Source organism: Prinia subflava, chromosome 1 (assembly GCF_021018805.1).
Source record: "Prinia subflava isolate CZ2003 ecotype Zambia chromosome 1, Cam_Psub_1.2, whole genome shotgun sequence".
Classification (NCBI taxonomy): domain Eukaryota; kingdom Metazoa; phylum Chordata; class Aves; order Passeriformes; family Cisticolidae; genus Prinia; species Prinia subflava.
The window spans coordinates 5567120-5590377 of NC_086247.1; the positions used below are offsets into that span (position 1 = coordinate 5567120).

General features: G+C 39.5%; 1 protein-coding gene across 1 annotated transcript in view; it reads left to right on the forward strand.

Moving 5' to 3' along the window:
• The window catches only part of FAM135B (family with sequence similarity 135 member B), a 189035-nt gene that overhangs the window by 129141 nt on the left and 36636 nt on the right, over window positions 1-23258 (forward strand). Inside the window, exons 6-7 of the mRNA XM_063408387.1 lie at window positions 812-985; window positions 11647-11773. Coding sequence (XP_063264457.1) covers window positions 812-985; window positions 11647-11773 — 301 coding nt within the window. The remainder of the gene's footprint in view (window positions 1-811; window positions 986-11646; window positions 11774-23258) is intronic.

Below are 23258 nucleotides of genomic sequence, written 5' to 3' on the forward strand. Positions count from 1 at the left end.
GCTCAGTCTCCTGTCCTGTAGATGACTCAGATATCATGTGATTGATTGCACACTAGGATGGTTATTCTAGAATAGTTATACACAAACTTTAAATAAAGTCTTGACTGTTATTGACTGAAAAAAGAAAAAAACAAACAAACAAACAAAAAACAACAGAAAACAGAAAAAAACTACCCGAACTCCAGAGAGGCTAATCCAACTTGTACTGTTTCTCTGCAGTTAGCTCAATTTCTCTTTTGAATTTTGGCTTCCAAAAAGTGTTTTCAGATCTACAAACTGGAATGGTACTTGGAATATTTTCATCTGTGTCTGACACAGGACTGCTTCTAACCCTCACAGATTGCCTGAGTTGATTGTTCTTACACAGAAGAACACAAGCAGTGTGGTGTCCCGTCTAGGAACGCTCAAATAATCCAAACAGATTTCTAAATGCATTTCCTTCTGCTGTTTAGATCTTGATGTGCCTACAAGTGCATAGCTGGACATCAAGGGCAATCACCAGGGAAAACCAGAATTCTGTCACATCTGTTCTTCTTTTACACCATATATTAATGTATAACTCTGCATATGTTCTTTATTTTTTTTTGTGTTTCTATTTACATTAATTATATCCACATTAGTATTAATGTTTCTGTTTGGCACGAGTACAGCACAAGATGCTCTTCGGTTACGTTAACGCTTGTGAAGCTGGGGAGCGATAAAACTTCACCTCAAGCTGTCTCTAAGCCATCTCTGCCTGCTGCCTGTGGCACGTCCCAGGCTGTGCCAGCTCAGTCCCTGGCTGACCCTCGTGCCCCCCTTTCCCTTGCAGGCTGAGGGACGTCCCCGCCGTGCCCATGATCAGCAGCCGCACGCTGTGTCTGCACTTCCATCCCCGCCGGGGGCTGCACCACCACGTCCCGGTCATGTTCGACTACTTCCACCTCTCCGTGGTCTCCGTCACCGTGCACGCCTCCCTGGTGGCTCTGCACCAGCCCCTGATCAGGTGAGGGGCACGGGAAGGGCTGGGGGAAGGCAGAGGAGGCTCCTCTGCTGAGTTCTCTCCTGCAGTTTGCTCATCGGATGGGAGAAGCAGAGAGGATAATTTAGTTTAAAGGTTTTTGGTCCTGGGCTGAGAGTCTCGAGATGGGGGTTTAGAACCAAGCTCTGGCACAGGCCTCTTCCCTTGGTAAGACACTGGGGGGCTGGTCAAAAGATTACAGACTTTTGGGAAAGAGGTTAAGAGTTTGGGTTAGTCTTGATCTCTATTCCCCATCTGTAATGAGGAAAGTGCAAATTGTGTTTTCCTTGGTTGTTTTTCCTCTTCAGTCTAAAAACAACTAAAAGCATTTACATTTTTCCTCTCTGATGGTTTGTAAAACATTCAGGACAGCTGGACTCATCCATGGCCTCTGTGTCTGAGCATAATTCATGAAGGGGATAGGAGGAGGCAGTGCTGGCTAAGGCTCCACGGGATTTTCCCTTTGCAGCATCATCAGGTTTGACTGTGCAGCACTATAATACCTGCTGCCATGGGGTCTAGGTGTGATTTATGTTATCCTGTTCATAATGAAAAGAAAATAATTCAGAATTCCTTCAAGTAAAACAGGCCTGGAGGTCAATACTTCTAATATTTACAGCAGGTGAAGGGAAGCTAAGGTCTTTCTGGCAATTTACTCAGAGCCCAATCTTGTCAGCCCATGAGATAGAGAGGGCTGGGAGGGAGGGAACTGCTTTGGTTTTGAAGCAAAGTGAAGTATTCAGATTTGTTCAGCTTGCCTTAACTCCAGCAAGGTCATTTTCCCAAATGAACAAGAAATCTTAATTTTGTCAAATATTGTGCAAAGAGCCTGGTGTCAGAGAGGAAAGATGAATCTGTAGAGTTTGCTTTCCTCAGGTTTCGTGTTTTGATTTAATACTTCCTTGCTTCAGTTCTCTATTAGGGTAAAGACATTGTTTGAACATGATACCACAGAATGAACTGGAATTGCAAGAGGTTGAGCCTGAGGTTGTGAGAAGCTGAGAAGTTGTGGATGTCCCATTCCTGAAACTGTTGAAGGTTGAATTGGATGGGACTTTGAACAACCTGGTCTAGTGGAAGAAGTCCCTGCCCATGGCAGGAAGGTTAAAACTAGATAACCTCTAAGGTCCCTTCCAAATTAAACCATTCTAAGGTTCTGTGATTCTGTGAGATGTGACAGGGATGTGTCTCATATCAGCAGATCAGACTGACATATCTGTGTTCTGCTGATGTGATACAGGAAACTGCTGTATATCTGATTTTCTGTGTGTTGACTTTTTAAACAGTGAATTAGGTTGTAACAGACTACTTCTAACCAGATAGTTTTGATAAGATAATTTGCTCATTGTTCTTCTATAGGAAAGGATGAAAGAACAATAGCTTAAGAGGCTTAATGACTGTTTTCAGTTCTGTGTTATCCTCTAATGAATGGGGTTGCACAGCCTTGTTACTGTTATTAGGCATAAATCACATGATGAGCAACTGTTCCATAGTCAGATTATTATAGCTTTTAAAATACTATTTTGTGGACACTTGTGAAGTGTACAATGTATTTATTTAGTGCGGTGGAATGAAGATTTTTGACAACACAATATACAGTCTCATTTGCTTAAAGCCATAAAATCATTTTAAAGTGAGATTGTGAGGATTTATCTTCTTCTTGATAAATATTCCAAACCCAAAGAGTTTTTATATCATGCATTCTCTAAGTATAAATCAGGATGAAGACAGTAATGTAAAATAAATGGCTCTTCCAAGCACTCTAAAACAAAATCAGCCAATTAAAACTTATCTGGGTTTCTCACAGCTCAGAACTTTCCTTTTTATCATTTATCATTGGAGTTTATTAGGAGCATAAAAAATTAAGTATACAATCAGATTTCTTTTCCTAACACAATAGAACCTGAATGACTAGAGAGTCTTTTTTTGTTGTTGTTGCATTATAGAAAAAATAAACCCCAAATCATACAATTGCAGAATGGATTGGGTTGGAAGGGACCTTAAAGATCATTTAGTTCCAGCCCTCCTGACATGGGCAGGGACATCTCCCACTAGACCAGGCTGTTCAGAGCCCCATCCAGGCTGGCCTTGAACACATCCAGGGATGAGGATAGTTACATCATGAAGGAAAAAAAAAAACATCTATGCAGTGTTTCACTGTGGTTTCATTTGCTACCTTAAACTGCCCCATCACAGTACATACTTTTTGTGTATATACACTTTATTCCTACACACATCTATAGACTCATATGCAAAATTGCAACAGTTCTAGACCTACCCTGAAAATAATTATGTAAAATCGAAATTCACTGCTGTATTAAAGTTTTCCTGCAGCACCACTTTGCCTGAAGCACATCTATCAGCTCATATGTGTCCTGTGGACTCATTTTTTCATATTTTGTCAGCTTTGTTGACAAATTAGATACTCTTGTTAATGTTCTTCCATGTAGTTTGTGTTTAAAGAGGAACACCAGCAAGACCAATCCAGGCCTTTCCCTTCAGGGTAATGTATACTCACAAACAGCTCCTGCTGAGGAAACCTTTCCAGGGTGCCTCCATCATCTCCTGCTTCCTTGACAAAGTGAACATTTTGATATTGATGTTTGCCCTGGTTAAAATTCTGATATAATAAATATTACATTAGATTTGAGACTTTGAAGCCCTCACCTTTTACCAGTCTGAGACTGAGTGAAATTCACATGTCTGGGATCCTTTGCAGGCTTCTGGAAGGAAATTTTGTGACTGAGCTTTTCTAAAAAGCGTAACACATCTCTTCGGTAGGGTCCAAGTTCATGGCAACTGCTAATGGTTTTGTGGATTTACTGAGATAGTGAGGGGCTGGGTAGGAAGGTGGTGAGGCAGACTTTGGGTGAACTCATCTCCAGCTTTGTTAGCACAGAATCACAGAATGGTTTGGGTTGGAAGGGACCTTAAAGATATTTTAGTTCCAGCTCCCCTTCCATGGGAAGGGACACCTTCCACCATCCCAGGTTGCTCCAAGCCCCATCCAATCTGGCCTTGGACACTTCCAGGAATGGGGCAGCCACAGCTTCTTTGGGTAACCTGTGGCAGAGCTTTACCATCCTCTCAATAAAAAAGATCATCATAAAATCTGAAATAAATCTCTTTTTCAGTCTAAAGCCATTTCCCCTTCTCCTATGATGTCAAACGCCTCTCTCCCTCTTTTTTATAAGCTACCCTTAAGTACTGAAAGGTGCTGCAATGTCAGTCTGGAGCCTTTTCTTCTCAAGGCTGAACAACCCCAGCTCTTTCAGCCTGTCCTCAGAGGAGAGATGCTCCAGCCCTCTGATCACTTTTGTGGCCTCCTCTGGGGCTGCTCTGAGAGGTCCACAATATCCCACAATTTCCTGTGCTGTGGGTGCCAGAGCTGGAGGCAGCTCTGCAGGTGGGGTCTCACAAGAGCAGGGCAGAGGGTCAGAATCCCCTCCCTCACCTGCTGCTCATGGAGCTCTGGATGCAGCCTACGATGTGGTTGGCTTTCTGAGCTGCAAGTGCACACTGTTGGCTCATCTCCAGTTTTCCATCCACCAGAACTCTCAAGTTCTTCACAGGGCTCCTCCCAGTGAGTCTCAGTCTTTACTCTGACCTGGGAATGTCCAAACTCAGGGATGGCACTCAGATCTCTTGAACCTCATGAGGGTCTCGTGGGTCCACTCATCTCCAGAGCAATCATATTTGCTGTACATGTGGGATGACCATAAGCATGGTGGGATGCTTTGGTCCTTGGGTTGCCTCATCTCTCTGCTCCTTGGGTAGCTGCATCCCTCTGCAGCAGGGAAGGGACCGCTTGGCTTTTACTTGTCCTTACAGAGCACTGAGCCAGAGCTTGGTTAAAAAACTCTTTCTCTCACCCTTAGAGATCTTTGACTTCTCTAAAAAGAACCCCAGGAGTGGCTCAGGATGCTGGGCTGCCAGGAACCAAGTTCAAGACTTTTCTTTCCAGGCAGGAGTGCAGTAATACGGGAGAGCTGGAATGTGGGGCTCAGTGGTTGTGATAGCTCTTGTCTTGACCTGAAACACTGCTCCCTTCACCTTGCCCTAAACCCAAAGCCTTTGACAAGGCACAGGAGGACACTGTGAGACCAGGAGCTGTGCTTGGCAGAGCAGTGACAGCTGCTGTGCTGGCTGTGGTGTCTGCACTGAGTGCTTTTGGCACCTGCAGATCATGGAGTAATATTCCAGACTTTTAGAATGTGGGAGAAATAGAGCAGAACCTACAGCAGGAGTTGGATGCCACATCCTAGTATGATACAAGTGACAATTCTCTTTGGAAAGTTGAGGGATTGCCTCTGGCAATCTCATTTTACCCAGAGTGACAGGAGATGAGCAGGGTGAGCCTGACAAAAGAAAATCAAAAAACAGGGAACAATGTTCAAGCTTGAGACTGCTCCCCTGCTGAGGCACTGGCCTTCATAAACAGCCTAAATACCTTCCATTGTGTCACCTAAGATCCAGAGGCTAAATGTGAGCAGACACTTTTAAGAGGAAGGTGAGGAGGAGGAGGAGTGGGGGCTTTGGACTCAAGTTTTCTCATTTGTATGGATGAGTTCAGTTTCTGGCCTGAGGCACTGACTTCTCCCTTAGCTCCCTGTCACTAGCCAGGACGGTAAGTGCAGCCAGTGCTTTTTAGCCCAGCTGCAGCTGTTAGAGCAGACACTTTGCTCCAGCATAACTCAGACTTCAAGAAATATTTCTGTGGGTGGTTGTTTTTTTTTTTTTCCCAAAGGAAAATGTGTGTGTCTGTGGTGTAGAGGTCTGCAAGCACAGTGCCTTATTTTACTGGACTCATTTAGGAAGCAAACACAAGAAACATGGTTCATTTATTCTATAGAGCTCTTCACTGCTTCCCAAAAAACAAAAACCCAAACCACCAAGGAAATTAAAAAAAAAAAAAAAGGCAGTCTTGAAATCGCTGCAGATAAGCAGATTCTTTGCCATGGGCAGCTGGCATACCTGTTTCCTTTTGCTTACATGAGAAAGGGGTTTATTTTTCTCAGCTTTCTGGATTCTCCTCAATTTTCTATTCCTTTCTCCACTTTCATACATAAGTTTATGTGAAAAAATGAAGTAGACTCTCATGATTTTGCTTGTTAAAATTGAATTCTTAATTGCTTATCTCCAAATCACTGTTTGTGAAACAAGAAATCTTGGTGGAATCTGAGACGGGGAAAAAATATAATATAAATTTTGTTGGTGGAGCAACCAAAACACAGATACTCACTTTTTCAGTGCCTCTACCTTGTTCTTTCTTGAAGAGGAAACAGAATCAAAGGAACACAAAAAGTATTTAAAGATTGCTGATCTAACCCTGATCTAGTTCTCTGCATCACTGCGCTGAGAAATTAGGCCAACCCTGGCCCTTCTTGAGCAGTTTTATCTCATCTAAATTCGTTTACTTCCAGGCATCCTCCTGTTCCTTAAAAGCACAACTGATCCTCTATAAATGAAACACACACTCGTGTACCTTGGATTTGGGTGCAGGTTATGCTTTTCCACTTTCCTACAGCTGGAAGTGTAGCTGACTCCTGCCTGTGGGAGGAGTGACTCCTGCCATGTGTCTGAACATGCACAAATATTGTACTGGGGACTAAAGTTCTTCACTTATTTTCCCTCTCCACCCTGTCTGCAAATAAATTAATCTGTAGAAAGAAAATTGAATTTTTGTGCAGTAAAGAGCTATTCCTTCCATAATATGTTTATTAGAAGAATATTGGTTTATATTATTTTTCTCTAAGAACTCATTATAAAAAACTGGATGATTTTTCCTTTTAATTTTATTTGGTAGTTTGTTATGTATCTAAAAAGATAAACCTCCACTTTGGCATGCCATTCTACTGTGCTACCAGCTGAGAACTCACATAAGAAAAACATTACAATTTCTGAGTCAAATTTAAAAAGAAAAATCCCACTCAAAAGTAAATTAAATATCACCACATGGCTTTATCTGCTTTCCAGTCTTATAGTAACTAAGGTTAAGTTCAGGACAAATGAGCCAGCATTTTTCAGCCGTCAAAATCTAAAGATTTCAAACTAGATTCCCTCTCTACTCTGTTTGGTATCTAAGGACAGATATCTATTTTCATTAAAATTTTATTTTAATAAACCTTATCAATTTCACCCAAAAAGCTCAGAACATTTTACAGTCACTGATTATAACCTTAATGAAACTCCTTGGTAAGAGAGAACCATGTCTAGAGGAGCACAATCTGTAAACATCCAGAGATTAGTCTTAAAAATAAATAACAGCTCACCCATGTACCCTATGTCCTTGTGCCAGTACTAATTTGCCAAAAGCTATATTAAAGTTTTGAATTAAAAAAAATGAAGGAAATTGGTGTTGTCACTACAATTTTCCTGGTCTGTGGGAGAAGGCAGTTCCTGGTGAAATGCAAACAGATGGCAGTGGGGACTGTGAGGGTTTAATGCTGAGTTATGCTATTTCTATGGGACCGACTTATATTTTCAATTTTTAAAGCCGTAATATTTTATGTATAAGGGACTGAGAGAAAAAGAAGTGGTTTCTCCAAGGATCTAGCCTAAATGGGATACAAGTTAATTTCTTGAATTTCCACTCCTGGTTTACTCACAAGGTTGTAATTTCTTGTCATTAGAAATGTGATCATTGTGTGTGTATGGAGGTTATTTTTTTTTTTTTTTTTTTTTTTTTACAGTTTGATAATTTAATGTAGTGGAAGATAGGGGTTTTTTTTCAAGCAAGAATAGATTCCATTCTTTCCCCCCATTCTGCTAAAAACTTTGATCAATAAAAAAAATTGTTTTGCTTACCAAAAAGCCCCCAAACAACCAAACCTTCCCCTGCTAAAAAAAGAAAGCCTCAACCCCCCCCCCCGGAAAAAAAAAAAAACAAACCAAAAAAAACCTAAAAATGAAAGAAAAGTTTGGAATTTTTTTGGCAGATTAATCTCAAAGAGAACATGATCTTCTATGAAGCTGCCCTAAAGTATTTTTTCTGATTTACTTCAATAACACACCTGAATTAACATTTATCAAGACCATTCAATTTCTTATGCTAGGAAGCTGTAATTTCATTTATATGAAAGAGAATTGTCCACAGAAGAGGAAAAAACAGGGAATGATTATTTAATATTTTGTGCTATACAAGAACCTAGTGTTGCCACACTGAATTCTGCAACAGCAAGTTCAAAAGAACTAGAAAGTTCAGCACGTACTACAATTCATTCCAAAAGATGTTAGAGAGGCCAAAAGTATAAATCACAAAGTCATGGACACAAATTCATAGAAGGTAACCATGACTGCTGGAAATAATTGCTTGAACATAACCTTTGAGTCAGAAAGGTCTTAAATTTTGATTGCTGGATCTTGAAGGCTGTAACGAAAGGAAAAAAATCAACTTTTCAAGGCAGTTTACTGTACTGTGTGTCCACAGATGACTGCTGTAATAATTGTGAGACTCCTTTGAAGGATAAAGGCATAAAAGCATAGAATTATAGAATGGTTTGGGTTGGAAGGGACCTTAAAGATCATCTCATTCCCTGCCATGGCAGGGACAGTTTCCACTAGACCAGGTTGCTCCAATCCCCATCCAACCTGGCCTTAAAAACTTCCAGGGATGGGGCATCTTCAAATTCTCTTGGTAACCTGTGCCAGGGCCTCACCATTCATGGGCTTATGGATAAGGTGATCAAAAGGCCAGCTCAAAAAGAACCCATAAAACATTTCACTGAAAATATTACTAGATCTGCACATATTTTAATCCTCTTGGGCACATACATGTTACCTCTTTTGACCTTTTTTATCCTAACTCCAATTAAAAGCTGAGGTTTATCATACTGGATAGGGATCTAAATGTTGATATTAAATCAGTGCTATTAAATAGTCCAAATGGACACATAAGTAACCAAGGCTCATGATTCATACAAATGAGCCTGTTTGCAGAAATAAATAGAAGAACTAAATACAGCAAAAAAAAAAATTGATGTGGAAAATTAACCTGTTATTGCTAATAAAAATTTTCTTCAAGCATAATTTACTTCAGAAAACATTAGAGGGACTCAGCAGTTTGTAAGTCTTCCACTTAAACTTTCCCTGAGCAGATTGATGATGTTTTGGCATGTTTCCCAAAAAAGGTTTTTGTTTTACTGTGCTATGTGAAATCAATTTCCATAAAACCAACAGATTAAAAACCCTTCTCTGCTGTAAAAGCAAAAGATAAATAAAAAAGGCATTAAAAAGTGCTCTTCTTTCCCTTTAAACCTTTGAAAGCTTTGCTCATATTCAAATGAGGAGTTTCTAATGTGCACAGAACATTTGTTTAAGCTTTTCTCGCTGATTCCACAGCAATCATTTTTTATTTTAGTTTCCTGAGCCTTTCCAGCAGACCACAGCAGACAACATCGTTCAATAACAGCTGAAATTATTCAGAGCCATGTTTATCTCTTGTCTGTTGGAAGTAGCTTTATTTATTTGTTTATTTATTTATTGCTTTTACCTTAAATGGTTCATGTAGGAAATACATGGAAAAGGCTTCATGCTGCTTGGGAGCAACCAGCTGGAAATTGCTTTGATCACATAAAATAAAATATACATAAGCAAGAATAGATATTTGCTGATTTCTTCTACCCCATCTTTCCTCTTATGGAATGGCCTTTTTGCCAGTATTTATCTATAACAAGCAGCAGTTTTGTTCCACACCCAAGACAGGGATTTGTGTTTAACCTTCTGAAACTGGTCCAATTTGTAATTTCGATTGAGATTCTTTTTCCAATGTTGCAAAATTATTTCACACCAGAACCTCACCTGTTGTATAGCTTTTAATGAGTTTTTGTTTGTTTTTTTGTTTGTATCTTTAAATCCTTCCAGAGTTCAAGAAGCATTAGGGCAATGCTCTTGGGCACATGGTGTGAGTCTTGGAGCTGCCCTGTGCAGGGTCAAGAGTTGGATTTTGGCGATCCTTGTGGATCCGGTCCATCTCAGGATATTCTATGATTCTGTGATTCTCTGTTTTCTATGTGTTTCTGTGTGTTTCTGTACAGCACTCAGCACTTTAATCTGTCCTTAGAAACTGAATCAGGTGTAGATATCAGTTCATTATTTTTACCTGAGCTGATGTGGCTATGTGATACACAACTACACAGAGGAATGACCTCGGATTGGAAGGCGTTGCAGCAGGAATGGCACTTCCCTGTGGCTTTTACTTCTGGCACATTAAAGAGGTTTTTTGTGCTGTCCAACCTGGAAGTTTTTGTTCTTCCAAGAAGACCAGGTCTCCTGGGTAAAATGGGATTTGGGATGCTTGGATGGGCGTCAGATACCTGTGGATGGTGATCCCAGTCTTGAAACTTTAGCACAAAGCCAGTGGCATTACTTCTGCACTTGGTACAAACAGCAAATTTGTTTTCTCTTTTTCTCTACACTTCATTATTTCCATATTTGCCTGCATGTTTTTTAAGAACCCTTTTGGTCACTTGCATTACAGTTTAATGATCACAGTTTGTAATTTGACTCATAGCATTCCCCACAATTAGACTGATTTCCCTCTTGAAATCTTGATGTAGTTTGTGTACAGCATGTATTATCAGAGGGACTAACAGTGGGGTTATCTCATCTCCAGTTGTTGATGAGGCAGTCATCCAGCCTCTCTTTACAATCCACAATTAGAATTAAATATTTGGAGGGTAAAATTCCTCTGATCTGTTTGATACCACTGCTTCAGCAAGAGGTGACTCATGCTGGAAATGCCAATTCCTCTCCAATGAATATAAAGGCAGCCCACATCATTAACTGGGGTGTAAGTGCTGCTCAGATTAATCCAGAATATGAGCCCTGGCTGTGCATCAATACTCTGGTGGGCTTGATGCTGAGTAAACTCCAGACAAGTTATTCCACCCTTATTGGGTTCTCAGTCTTCAATAGGAAATGTACAAATATAGCTAGAAGGGAGCACTGACCACAGTAGTCAGCACTGAGGATAAAACAACTTTCATTCTGTCAGTTATTTGAGGAAGAATTTGGATAACAGTGAAATCACATTGCACCCAGAAAAAAAAACCCTAAAAAACCCAAAAAAAGTTGTTTTTTGGCTGACGTGTTATCGTTTTGGTGCTGAAAGCTAATTTAATGGGAGAGTGAGAAGTTTCAACCAAACTTTTGATCTATAAAATATGTTTGGGATGAGCTAGAAAAGATATTGGTAGTTAGGAGAGGTCATGGACAACTCAAAGAGGAAGGATGATGTGGTTAAAGCCAGAGAGGAAGATGTTACATCCATCAAGGTTCAAGCTGATGAGAGGTTCCATAAGAGTGTGATCCATTTGGATAGATGGAAAGGTTGTGTTGGTGAGATGTTAAGCTGAAGAAAGGTCTCTGACAGCAGAGAAAGTAATGACTTAACACTCAAATCACACAACTGAATGCCTAGAAAACAAACTTCATTCACATTGCTTGAGCTCCTAGCTCCTGCACACTGGACAATAATCATTTTCAAGGAAAACATGAATTTGCAGTGCAACTTGAAATAAACAAAAGCAAAACTCACCAAAATTGTAAATCTTTTCTAAGCGAGGAAATAATACTGGAACAACAATGATACTTCTCTACCAATGCTCCTCTGATTACTTTTTTCTTCCCAATTTTTCTCCTTGTAGTTTCGCTCGTCCAGGGAAAGGTTCATGGCTTGGTAAAGGCAACCTGGAGGCAGGACCAGACCAGTCCAGTATGTCATTAGAAAACCTGGTGTTTGGAGCTGGCTACTGCAAACCCACTTCTTCAGAGGTAAGGAGGATGAGGAATGCTGTCTTACTTCAGTCACACAGAGTGTCCACGTTGTCTGTGGAGAACATGTTTTATATTTCCTGTAGAGGGATTATTTGGAGGAACAACCCTTCAAACATTCCTTTGTGGACAACCTGGCACTTGGGTACACAATTCCTGGTTGTTCAGCCCCCACCTGCATGGACCATTTCATGGTTCAGGATACATGGATACACCCCCATTGACAGTGACACTTTTAAGACAGGATATGCCTGACCAGGTGTCTGCTGTAAGATGAAATTTATTATTCAGGAAAAGGTCATGGCTTTCAGTTCTTGTCCATGACAGTCAGAGGATATGAGTCATTATTAAGGACGTTGGGAAAGAGGGTTATATGTCCAGAGTATTGTGTGTGTAGGTGATGGGGTGTTACACACAGTGCCTTACTCATGGCAGGTCCCACAGTTAGTGTGTGTCTTTGATCTTGGTACTTACCACTGGTAAAAAGGAGAGCTCTTTGTGCAACTTTAAAAAGAAATTTGGTTGGTTTAAAATAATTAATTAATTTTTTATTGATATTTTTTCTAATTTCTTTTTTTGATTATTTTTAAGTGCCAGCTTTGGGGTTTGGTTTGGTTTGGTTTTTTTGTCAAAAATGTTTCTTCAGCTCTAAAAACTCACCCCAGAATATTGCATCTGTTAACCTGTTATGAAACCTTGATTCAAGACTACTGATTAACATGCTACCCTCAGCTTCCCTCAACCTTTCCTGTCAAAACTTTTCTGTATAAACATTAAAACTATGCAAGCCTAGAGCTCCTAGTGCAGAGGAGCTACCAGGGAATTAACAAGGGCTGAGAGAACATTTGGCCTGAGGCTGCTTTCCCAAACATTAGGTCAGTGTATGCTTTTGGCAAACAAACTGACCTTAACCTCTGTCTCTCTGGTAGACAGTCACATCACAGACATTTAAAAAACTGTTTGTATTCTGCGCCAATCTCTGTACATGTTTGTACATCACATAAGAGAGAGGCTTCTTTGGAGAGTGCTGCCTATTTTCACTATTCTCTGGACAAGTCTCTGTTGAAAGAGAAGAAATGGAAAGCTCTCCACTGCCATTTTTACTTTTAGTCTCCATGGAAAAATCTTGGTCTGCTGTAATTAGAAAAAAACCACTTGTTTTTTTCCCAATCTTCTTCCTTAGCTGGAAACTCTATCTTTTACCTATCTCTGTAGACTAATTTTTTTTTTTTAATGGCAGGATTATTGTGGTAAGTTGACCTAGACTGGAAGCCAGGTGCTCACTAAGCCATTTTATCATTCCCCTCCTCAACAGGACATGGTGCAATAGAGAAAAATTGTGTGTAAAGATAAAGTCAGTTTAATGAAGCAAAATCAAGGCCATGTGCAGAAGGACAGGAAAACAAAAGATTCATTTTCTCCTTCCCTTCAGCAGGTGATGTCCAGACACTTCTTGGGAAGTGGGGCTTCAGGGTGTGAAGTGTTTTTTCTGGAACACAAAAATGAATGCTCCCCCTTCTCTTTTCCTCAGCTCTTACTGCTCAGCACACACTCTGTGGTGTGGAACACCCCTGTGGTCAGTGTGGATCAGCTGGCCTGGCTGTGTCCCCTTCCAGGACCTTGCCCACTCCCACCCTGCTGGTGGGGCAGTGCTGGAGACAGCGCTGGTTCTGCTTCAGCTCTGCTCAGCAGGAGCCAAAGCTCTGCAGTGTCCCCAGCACCTCTGCAGCCACCAGAGCCCAGCACAGCCCTGGGAGGGCCATGGGGGAAGTTGACTCCATCCCAGACAGAGCCAATGCAATTGTTATTATCCTGGCACATGAACCAGGAGATACCAAAAGGAAATTGCTGTACCCAGAACTGGCTTTAGCACGCTGCTGCCCTGCAGCCATCAGAATGCCACACACCAAACCATCATAAATGTAATGCTGCACAGTCCACATGGCCAGATGTGCATTTGCTTAGCTTCAGAAACCTCATAACTCATGACATCTGTTCTGGAGCTGAGTGGTTTAATTTAATAGGCCGTGATGGCCTTTTTGCCTATGCATGATGCACGATAATGAACAAAGGCTATTTTCTCTTGGCTTAACACAAAGAAATAAAAATTCAGAGCTAGAAAAGAAATTGTTGTGGGGCTGGACCTCACTCCAAGCAAGGGAGTGACTAACTGCTTGTTTATATGGAAGTATATATCAGGCAGTAAGGGACTGAAGGAAGAGGAGCAATATTAGTTCTTATCGTGCTGCAGCACTTGGCACTGGGTCAAGTTGTCTTCCCTTTAAAAACTTGTAGGTGCTATTTCAGGTTGTTTGAATGTGTTTGTTAAACTTCAATTGGTTTGGAGAATTTTGCATCACTGGCAGTGGCCATGAGAATGGATCCCTACTCTTCATGAAATAAAACCCCCTGAAACCTGCAGACCTCCCTGATTACATATATTTTTATTTGGACCTTCCCTACTGCATGCCTGAATTAGTAACTGATATTAGTTGAATATCAGAACTCAAAATATACCACACATATGTCTGTTTGTAAACTATTCTAATTTGATGCAACTGGCTAAATCTAGGGTGAAACATTAATAGATCTGGCCTTCCAAGGCTGACAAAGCTTCACTGAGAGGCAGGACATGGGAAAATCAATTTTTTAGGGATGTTGGTTAGTTTCTTTTTATGTCATAAACTGCCATGGAACAGCTAGTGTTGGTCTATCCTGTTTTTAATTTTGTTTAGTTGTATTTTCATCTCCTTTTACATTTCATGTGAATTTCTGTGTTTTCCTTGATCTAAGTCTCCAGGCTTAAACTCTTAAAATGCATCTCCTGGGCAAGTGCTTTCTGTTTAGTATCTTTTCTAGGGAACCAAATCTGATTATTCAGTTTTCTCTAAGACTGCAAACAGTCAAGACTTTCCTTATTTTAGCCTTAGCTATTGTGAGTAAATCAAAAAGAGCTTCTTTTTCCCCTGACAGTTGCAGATAGATTTTTTCCAGAATACTTTCCAAACTATTACAAATGAGCAGAAGTTTGCAAAGTGTAGGAACTCTAAATCATTACTATTGCACCTTTTTTTTCCCCCCCTAGTCTAGGCATAAAACCCCAGGAAAGCTGTAGTTTGTGGTGTCTGAAGGCTTACTAACTCCACAATTTATTCAGTTGCATAGATTTGGTATAAATTCTACAAATTCAAGAAGCAGATTGGATCACAAAGATAAATTTTGTTTCCAATAACGTCATCATATTCAGTAGATGGATTAGCAGCATGGTGTTTTGGGTTTATGTGGCAAGGTTTTTGGTACCAGGGTAACAGAGGGGAATGGGACCAGGGGAGGCTTCTGTGAAAGAAGAACCTTCCCCCACATTAAAGAACAACAATTCACCACTCATGGTTCAGAAAAGATTTGAACACAGTAGAGTGGTGGCTGGATTTACAGTAGTCTTAAACCCCCAGGAAAGCCAGAAATGTGCAGAAATATGATGTTAAAACTGCCAAGTTATGTTTTCCAGATATCTCTTGAATACAAAGTAGAAGACTCTTACCTTGATATATCACATATAGGTCATACTTCCCATACTTTCCGTTTACCCTCTTTTTCCCTGATAGGACTTGCATGCATGTGAGAGTTAATGCTCTTTTTAGGCCCACAGGTTGACTGTGGAAGTGCTCATCTAATTCATGCCACTGATTTGCTTTTTCCTCACTAAAAAGGCAATTGAGTGCCTTAACTTTTAAAGATAGTCTGCATCAATCAGTTTTTCTTTCCACTTCCTGATGTCATCTCCTGTGTTTGGGCTGCTGAGGTGCCACTGCTTAATGACAGATCCTGAAGGATTCTCATTCTGCACTTCTGACTTCTCACTGTGGAGATTAATTAACTGCCAGCAGCTTTGGACTGTACATGTGCATTTTCCCTAGATCTCACCAAATTAATTCTGGACATCACTAACACTTTTCTCATCTCCTGGCTTAGCAGAGTAATTATAATAATTAATTCTATTTAAACCTAGGTGATTTTTTTAAGTCTTTCTGTCACTTCCTATTCCACTACTGAGCAAACAGGGATCTTCCTTTTCTCCTTTTCTCCTTGCCTCCCTCTCCAATATTTTCTCTATATCTATACTACACTTTTCTTTCAAGGACAATTACTACAACAAAGATATTTATTATTGAAAGAAGATAATTTTGTGTTGTCAGATAAATATGAATGAAGACAAAATTTTTGGTCAACAAACTAGAAGAGAAAAATGTACAGAATAATAAAATCTATTAAATAATAAGAAGTGCTAGAACTTTTTCAAGTTATTTTCAGCACATACCCTATGCTCACAGGGAATATATATCACTGTAGATGTGTTCAAAACAGGATCAGATCTACTGCAGCCTTGGGAGATGCCAGTGGGGTGAAACAGCTTCATGAGCTCTGTGTGACTGGTTTCCCTTTGGGGAACCTGAATTCCCCTTTGTGTCTGCTAAATTGCTTTTCTGTGTGAGGAAGTTCAAGGGGTTGTTTCGGATGTTACAAGGTCTCAACTCCACACTGACTCACTCTTTCAGGTGATCTCAACTGCCCTGAGAGCTGGATAGTGGAAAATCACAGCAGATTTATTTATCTACAGTAAAATAAACTATTCCTTGCAGATCTGCAAATTGAGTGGTCACTTATACTCCAGGATTTCTGTGCTTTACCCTGTAGCATAAACCTCTTCTGTATTCACTGTTGTCAGGCTTGGTTAATGTCTTTGTAATATTGTGCATCACATGCCTGCTGTGTTATAATCAAGTTGAATCAATGGCATAGTGGGGATTATTAATAAATTGTACTCACAGTAATCTTATTTTCATTTGGCTAGCAGTTGCACTGCAGATAAATTGACTTCTAAGTAATCAGATTGATTAATCATATGATTTCTCATTAATAAGGCACTGGTGTTTGATGAGAAGTGTTCTTCTTTCATCTAGCATTGATGTAGCAATCCCAAAAGACATGAGGTTTATGCCTGGCATAACACAAGAACCAGGAGTGTCATTCAAATAAAACTTGTTGATGATAAGAGTTCTTTTCCACAGACAGTTTGATAATATTTTCATCTTTTCAGCAACATATGCAAAACCTGGGCTGTTCTAGCCTAGCACCAAAACATTATGCAAACCCACATTTTTATGTCTCATAGCAGTCATCTGTGGTTTACTCATCTTTTCTCCTCTATAGTTATGGCTCTTTGGCCAAATAATTTCCAGCTCTCAAAGTAGGAAGACCCTGAGATTATCTCAGTTCATTGGAGCATAGGGTTAATAACCCCAAGGCTGTGGGTTTGTTCCCTGTCCAGGCCATTCACTTAAAAGCTCAACTTGGTGATCCTTGTAGGTCCCTTCCAACTCAGAATATTATTTGATTCTGTAGTGATTGTGCATCAGAGAGGAGCCCACATAGGATCCATTGTGGGAATTGTAAATTGTGATATGATTCTGTGGTTCTATGACAGCTGATACATGCTACTGTTTTTTTAAAAATCAATTTTTTAAAAAATCCCAGTATTTGATATAGGTTTTTCTTATATTGCTCAATGCAGTTTACATCAGAATTTCATCTAGAATTGATAATTTTTCATGGAAATGCCTTTAGTTTTCATCTCAGACTTCTCTGCTCTGGTGTGTTTAATGGCAAACGCTTCTTTCATGTGTTAGAATGCATTTGTAATGGGTGGTTTTAAAAGATTTCTTGTGTGTCTTGCTGATGCAAATGGTGATTAGCTGTGATTGGGACTCCAGCAGATGTCCAACACATAATTATTCTGAAATGCTAAGACAGCTGATATACTACTCTTCATAAGGTAAAATGACAAGTATCTTTAATCAGTATGTTGAAGGCACTATTTGTGATAATTACTGATGAAGTCTTTAATCTTTGGTTGCCTGAAGATAAATGGCTGATCTCTAGAAAGAACTAAATGATTTCCTAGCTGTAGCAGAAAACATGTAACTAATAATATGACAATAACTGGTTTCTTTAATCACTGGCGTATTTCTTTTCTGTGGTTCTTACTTTCTGATCTGACATATGCAGCATATAGCAAAGCAATGATCTGCTTTTTTATAGAGTTCAAAACTGAGATTAATTTGGGTTTTGGCCTGAAATATGGTGTTAAAAAAGCCTTGCAAGCTTTTTGCTAAGGGTGTTCAATGAAAATATCATGAAATCAACTGTAGATTCTTTTGAGACTCCAGGTAGGAGGATGATGGTAACTTGTTCTGGAGAAAATTCTTGGGAATTGCTCATATTGGACTGATAATTTATTCCTTTTGTAAAGCAACAGAATTTGCATAGGACATTGCTCTTTTCATATGTATTTTTTTGCTGGTTTTATGTATTGTTTATGTATTGGAAATAATCAAATTGCTGCATTCTCTTTCCAAATCTCACCTAGACATATATGACTGAAATGATTTTTATTATGGCTAATTTAGAGCTGTGAGTAGTGTGTTAAAAGACAGACTAAACATTGAAAATTAATTTCTCTTCACAGCTACTATTACCATTATATACTAAAGAATTTATTTGTCTTCCCTCACCATAGTTTCTCACTTTGTATGAATCCATTTACATGGTTTGTACAATCATTCACTTGCCTGACATTCTTTCAATTCAAGGGTTTCCTTTCTGGAGATTTCAGCATTGATTTTTCAGGAATTTTATAAGAAGGGCCTTGTGCAATACCTTTTTTTTCTTTCTTCCCGGAAGTAAAGTGCAGGAACAGTGGGAACAGACTTTTTGCTCCTCACTTCAGGAACTGGACTTGGCTGCTCTCTACCTTCCGAGAGAATGTTTTATTATTCGCTTTTTCTTTCTTCTCAGTATTTTTTCCAGTGATACCTTGCATAAAAATCGTGTTCATATGCCCTAAGGAAAACTAATCCTTAGTTCCTAAGGAGCAATAATTCCCACTGACTGATGATGAGAGAGTTCTTGAAGGGAGACCAAATCAACTCTCATAGCTTCTGAGCTGACAGCCTTTCCAGGGTGATCAGAGGTGCCAACAACAGCACAGTCAAGATCCATCATCTGAAAGCCAACCCTTTGCTATTGGCAAGCATCCCAGACAGCAGCTCGGGGACTGGGGAATGAGAAAAAAGATTCCCTCTTTTTCCAACCACTTTGGCTTGCTTTGTGGAAACAAATCTTCACATGGCAGCAAAAGCCTACACCTCTGCTCACAGCTATCACGTCAGTTGTAATGACCCAAGAAACAGCTTCACAGCTGATAAGAATTGAAAGTTTTGGTGCAGTGCTAGACAGGAACAGTTAGAAGTGCAGTCCCTGCAACATCAGTTTGTGCAAAACCAACTGACCCCACTCAAAGGGTCTCATTTTCTCCAAGGATCAGACAAGATTTAGCAGTGTGACAATCAGAAAAGAGATGGGTCAGTGTATTATGACTCTCAAAAGCACTGCCAGACAGAAGTGAACAGTATTGGACAAAAGTTTAGCCAACAAAGCTTCTTAAGCTTTCTTAAACTTTTTTTTTTTTTTTTTTTTTTTTTTTTTTTTTTTTTTTTTTTTTTGGTAGCTATATGGCAAAATATGAAAAAAATTTAGAAACTCTTCAGGACAAGAATAACTTCTGAAGATGACTTGACTTATTCACATATCCAGAATCTATACTCAAGTATTGTGATGAGTGACAAAAAGAAATTTGAGTCAAAATTGGTTAATGCTTCAAGGAAGCTCTTCACACGAGGAAAAGTGTGTATTAAAGCAGTTACACACATGAGTACTTGGGTGAGAATATGGGTCTGAAGACTTATTTAGGGTAAGCCAGACACAGAGGCAAATGAGTTTACACTACTTCTTTGACTGGCATAAACCTTGAAAAACCAAGCTTCCAGTCAGTCTAGTTTTACAATAGTATTTACCTCTGCTGTTGCCAGCTCCACAGAATGGTATTTGAGTAGGGTCTGATGTATTGTTAATATCTGTGCACTCAGCCCTGCATGATCCCAGGTTAGCTGGGTGTGCCATGGAACGTGGAGGAGCTGCAGTATTGTTCTGCTGCCTCTGGTTCCTAGCAGATCAGGTAAGGCCAAGTCAGATAAGCCTCTACCCATCACTTTTCTTCCTTGCCTTCTTCACAGACTCATAGAATGGTTTGGATTGGAAGAGCCTTTAAACATCATCTAGTCCAAACCCCCTGCAATGAGCAGGGTCATTGTAAACTAGAACGGGTTTTTCAGAGCCCAAACCTGGCCTTGATTGTTTCCAGAGATGGGATATTTACCAGGTCTCTGGGCAATCTGGCCCAGTGTCTCAGCACCTTCATCATGAAATATCTAGTCTAAATCTACCCTCTTTTAGTTTTAAACCATTGCCCTTTGTCCTATCTCAACACGCCCTGCTAAAAAGTTCGTCCCCATATTTCTTATAAGTTGCCCTTAAGTATTGAAAGGTTGCTATAAGGTCTTCCAAGATATTGCCAAATTCTTTCCATGGGTAGGATAAAGCCATAAAATGAGTTGAAGACACTATATATCTACTCTTTGATGACCCAAGGCAAAAGTCTTTGCCGTCTCTCAGGTTTTTGTTAGGCCTAGATGCAATCTGCAATGTCTCTGCTGGAATTAGGTTTTCCTGGCATTGGCAGAGTTGGCTGATGAGAAGAAAAGGGTGAAAGGCTGAGCAGGACACCCCCAAGGCAGTGTTAAAAAACGTTCATGTGGGTGGTAGAGCTCTGGCTGTGCTCTACACTTTGTGTTTCTTTTGTAAACAAATACATTTCAACTCTCCAGAGCTGCCAATCAGTCTCTTTCTCCGCTACTGAACTCATTAGAAGTATTTTATTTAAAACCATAAAATTATGGCCTCCAGAATAAATGGTAAGCTACTCATAGCTCATGAAATTTGATTGTCTTTGACTGTAAATTACTTGAGGGCTGCTATATGTACTGTGCATAATACAGGAGGTATCTATGGGGCTATGAAAATGAACCTGTGAAGATGTAATTGTTATGCAAATTTATACAGTTCCAGCTATTCAAAAGTTCCCTATTTTGTTGCAGTAAATTATAACATATCAATGTAATTGCCTTAAAGTAACATACCCAGGAAATATTCTGATTAGCCATTATTTCTGTTTCAGTGTTAGAACAGAAATTGTGGATTTCTGCCGTGATAAAAAAGGATTGTATATTATTTTATCATTGGCTTTTCCATTTGATGTATGTTTGCATGCATGTGAAAGACCTATAAATGATTCATTGCCTGAGAGTGTCGTAAGTAAAGACTTCAGGAATGTGGCATAATCACAGGATTAGACATTGAGCTGTTTCCTGGCAGCAAAAGGCATAGAAACCACATCCCCCACATCAAAGAAACCAGGCTAACGTTACAGTACCTGGGCCAAAGAGGAGCAATTTTTGTGCAGACCAATTTTTTGCAACAAGGAAGGTGCCTTTAATCCAGCCTGTAAATGATTTTTTCTGAGTGTGATTTGAAATAAAATAATAACACTAATAAAATAATACTCACTAAAAACAGGTTTTGAAACATTTCTAAAAGAAAAATTGAATGTACCTCATTGGGTCACTTTGACAACTTCAGTTACCTGAGTGATGGGACTCTGAGCCTCAGAATTATCTTCAGCAAAATAACTAGGGAAGTAATGGAAATTGATTTGACTTGGTTTTACAACAGACCTTGGAGCATGTTCTCACAACAGATCTCCTGTTGATTATTTTTCACAGTACAAAAATGGACAAAATTCAGGTAACCTGAAAAATAGCACATTTAGACCCAGTAAAAGGATTCTTTTTCTCATTTCTGTAGACCATAAGAGAGCTGGTATAACACATTGCTGGAAGGTGCTTCTGTGAACTTTGTTGGATCTGACACAATTGCGCAAAATGACAGCACTGACACAATCCTTGTTCTGAAAGGATGGGAACTGTGAGGGCTGTGATATAAACCAACATTTGGGTAATTTGAGGAAGACTTTGCTTGAAGGCATTCAATTTCTGAAACTGTCAGGGGTTAGGATTTTATTTTGTTCTCTTTGTTTACCTCTGTCTCCTCCATGAGTATCAAATACTTGACTGTGATTTCTTGCAAAACACAAGACTTGTTGGATTTCTCTTCTGATCCAGTTTGACAAAGACTATAGAAGTCAAAATCTTTTACTCACCTCTTTCGGGTAAAATGGAAGTCAATCATGAACCAAGTAGAAAGTCTGGGGTATGCAGGAGCATTTATAAATAATAATAAAAAATAACAGTCCTGTCAATAGAAACATGATTTTTTTTCCACTTGCATATGAATCATAGTAACCTACTTGGTAACACTTGTGGCTGTGTAATAGGCTGAAGGAAACAATAAAATAAAAACTCTGCCTTGGTAACAAAATGTCAAACTCCTTAAAAAATGAACTCATAAAGGTTGAAGTAATTTTTCACTGTCAAAAGACAGTTAAGTATTTCCTCTTTAGCCATTGTTTGACAGTGTTGCTAATGTTTAAATTTGCTAAGATGAGGAAAAGATCAGAAATAGTCTTGTGATTGTTTCATTTTTATCTCCATTTGTGAAGACAAAGGTAATTAACCAGCATGCAGCAACTGCTCTGATTATAGACATTTCAACAGTGAATTCTGGGCAAAGCTCTCAATAAATAGATTTCAGTGGGCTTGGTTGGCACCATATCTCTTCCCTCCTATGAGAGTCTGCGTGATCAAGAACTAAAATAACCTACTAAGAACCTATTTTCAGATGGTACCTATAATTTCTGAAGCCGAGCCAGTGGTAGCAAAATGACAGGGTTCAGAGATCTTGGCCACCTGCTGTAGCAGCCTGGAAAGCAAACCGTGCAGTTCATAAACATCCTGCTCATAGGAGAGTACCAAAAGTCCCAAGGCACTCATGTCTGGGCCCTTGTTATTAAAGTAATTCAAAATTCTTCTTGTTTCTGGATGGTACCATGCCATGTTGTAAGACAGTAGATGTATGTTCCCCATAACTAATACCAGCATGTGTTGGTAATAGCAAGGGCTCGGCCTCTTGGATTGTTGTGGAATATAGTCAAATAGAGGTTTTTTGTGGGTTTTTTTTGGGTTTTTGTGGTTTTTTTTTTGTTTTTTTTTAGTTTTTATGGCCTATTTGAATTTTAGGTTCCCCAAGAAAAGGAAATATATCCTATTTTTTATTGTATTTTTATGATGCTTGAATAATGATCCTCAGATTTTGCTTGTGGCAGCATCTAGCTCATAAACGTCTTTTCTACAAAATGTGAACCGGAAATGAGCAAATTCATCACCCCATTTAAGTGAGACCTGATTTTTATCATCTCCTTAGTATCCTTTCTGCACTTTTGTTGCATCTGGTTCTTTACATATTCCTTTCTTTGGACAGGAGGATCCCTGTCTTTGCCTTTGAGTCTTTCCTTCTGCACAAATGGTGCTCCAGTGTTTGAAGTAAGCAATTCTCCCCCCATACATGGACATAT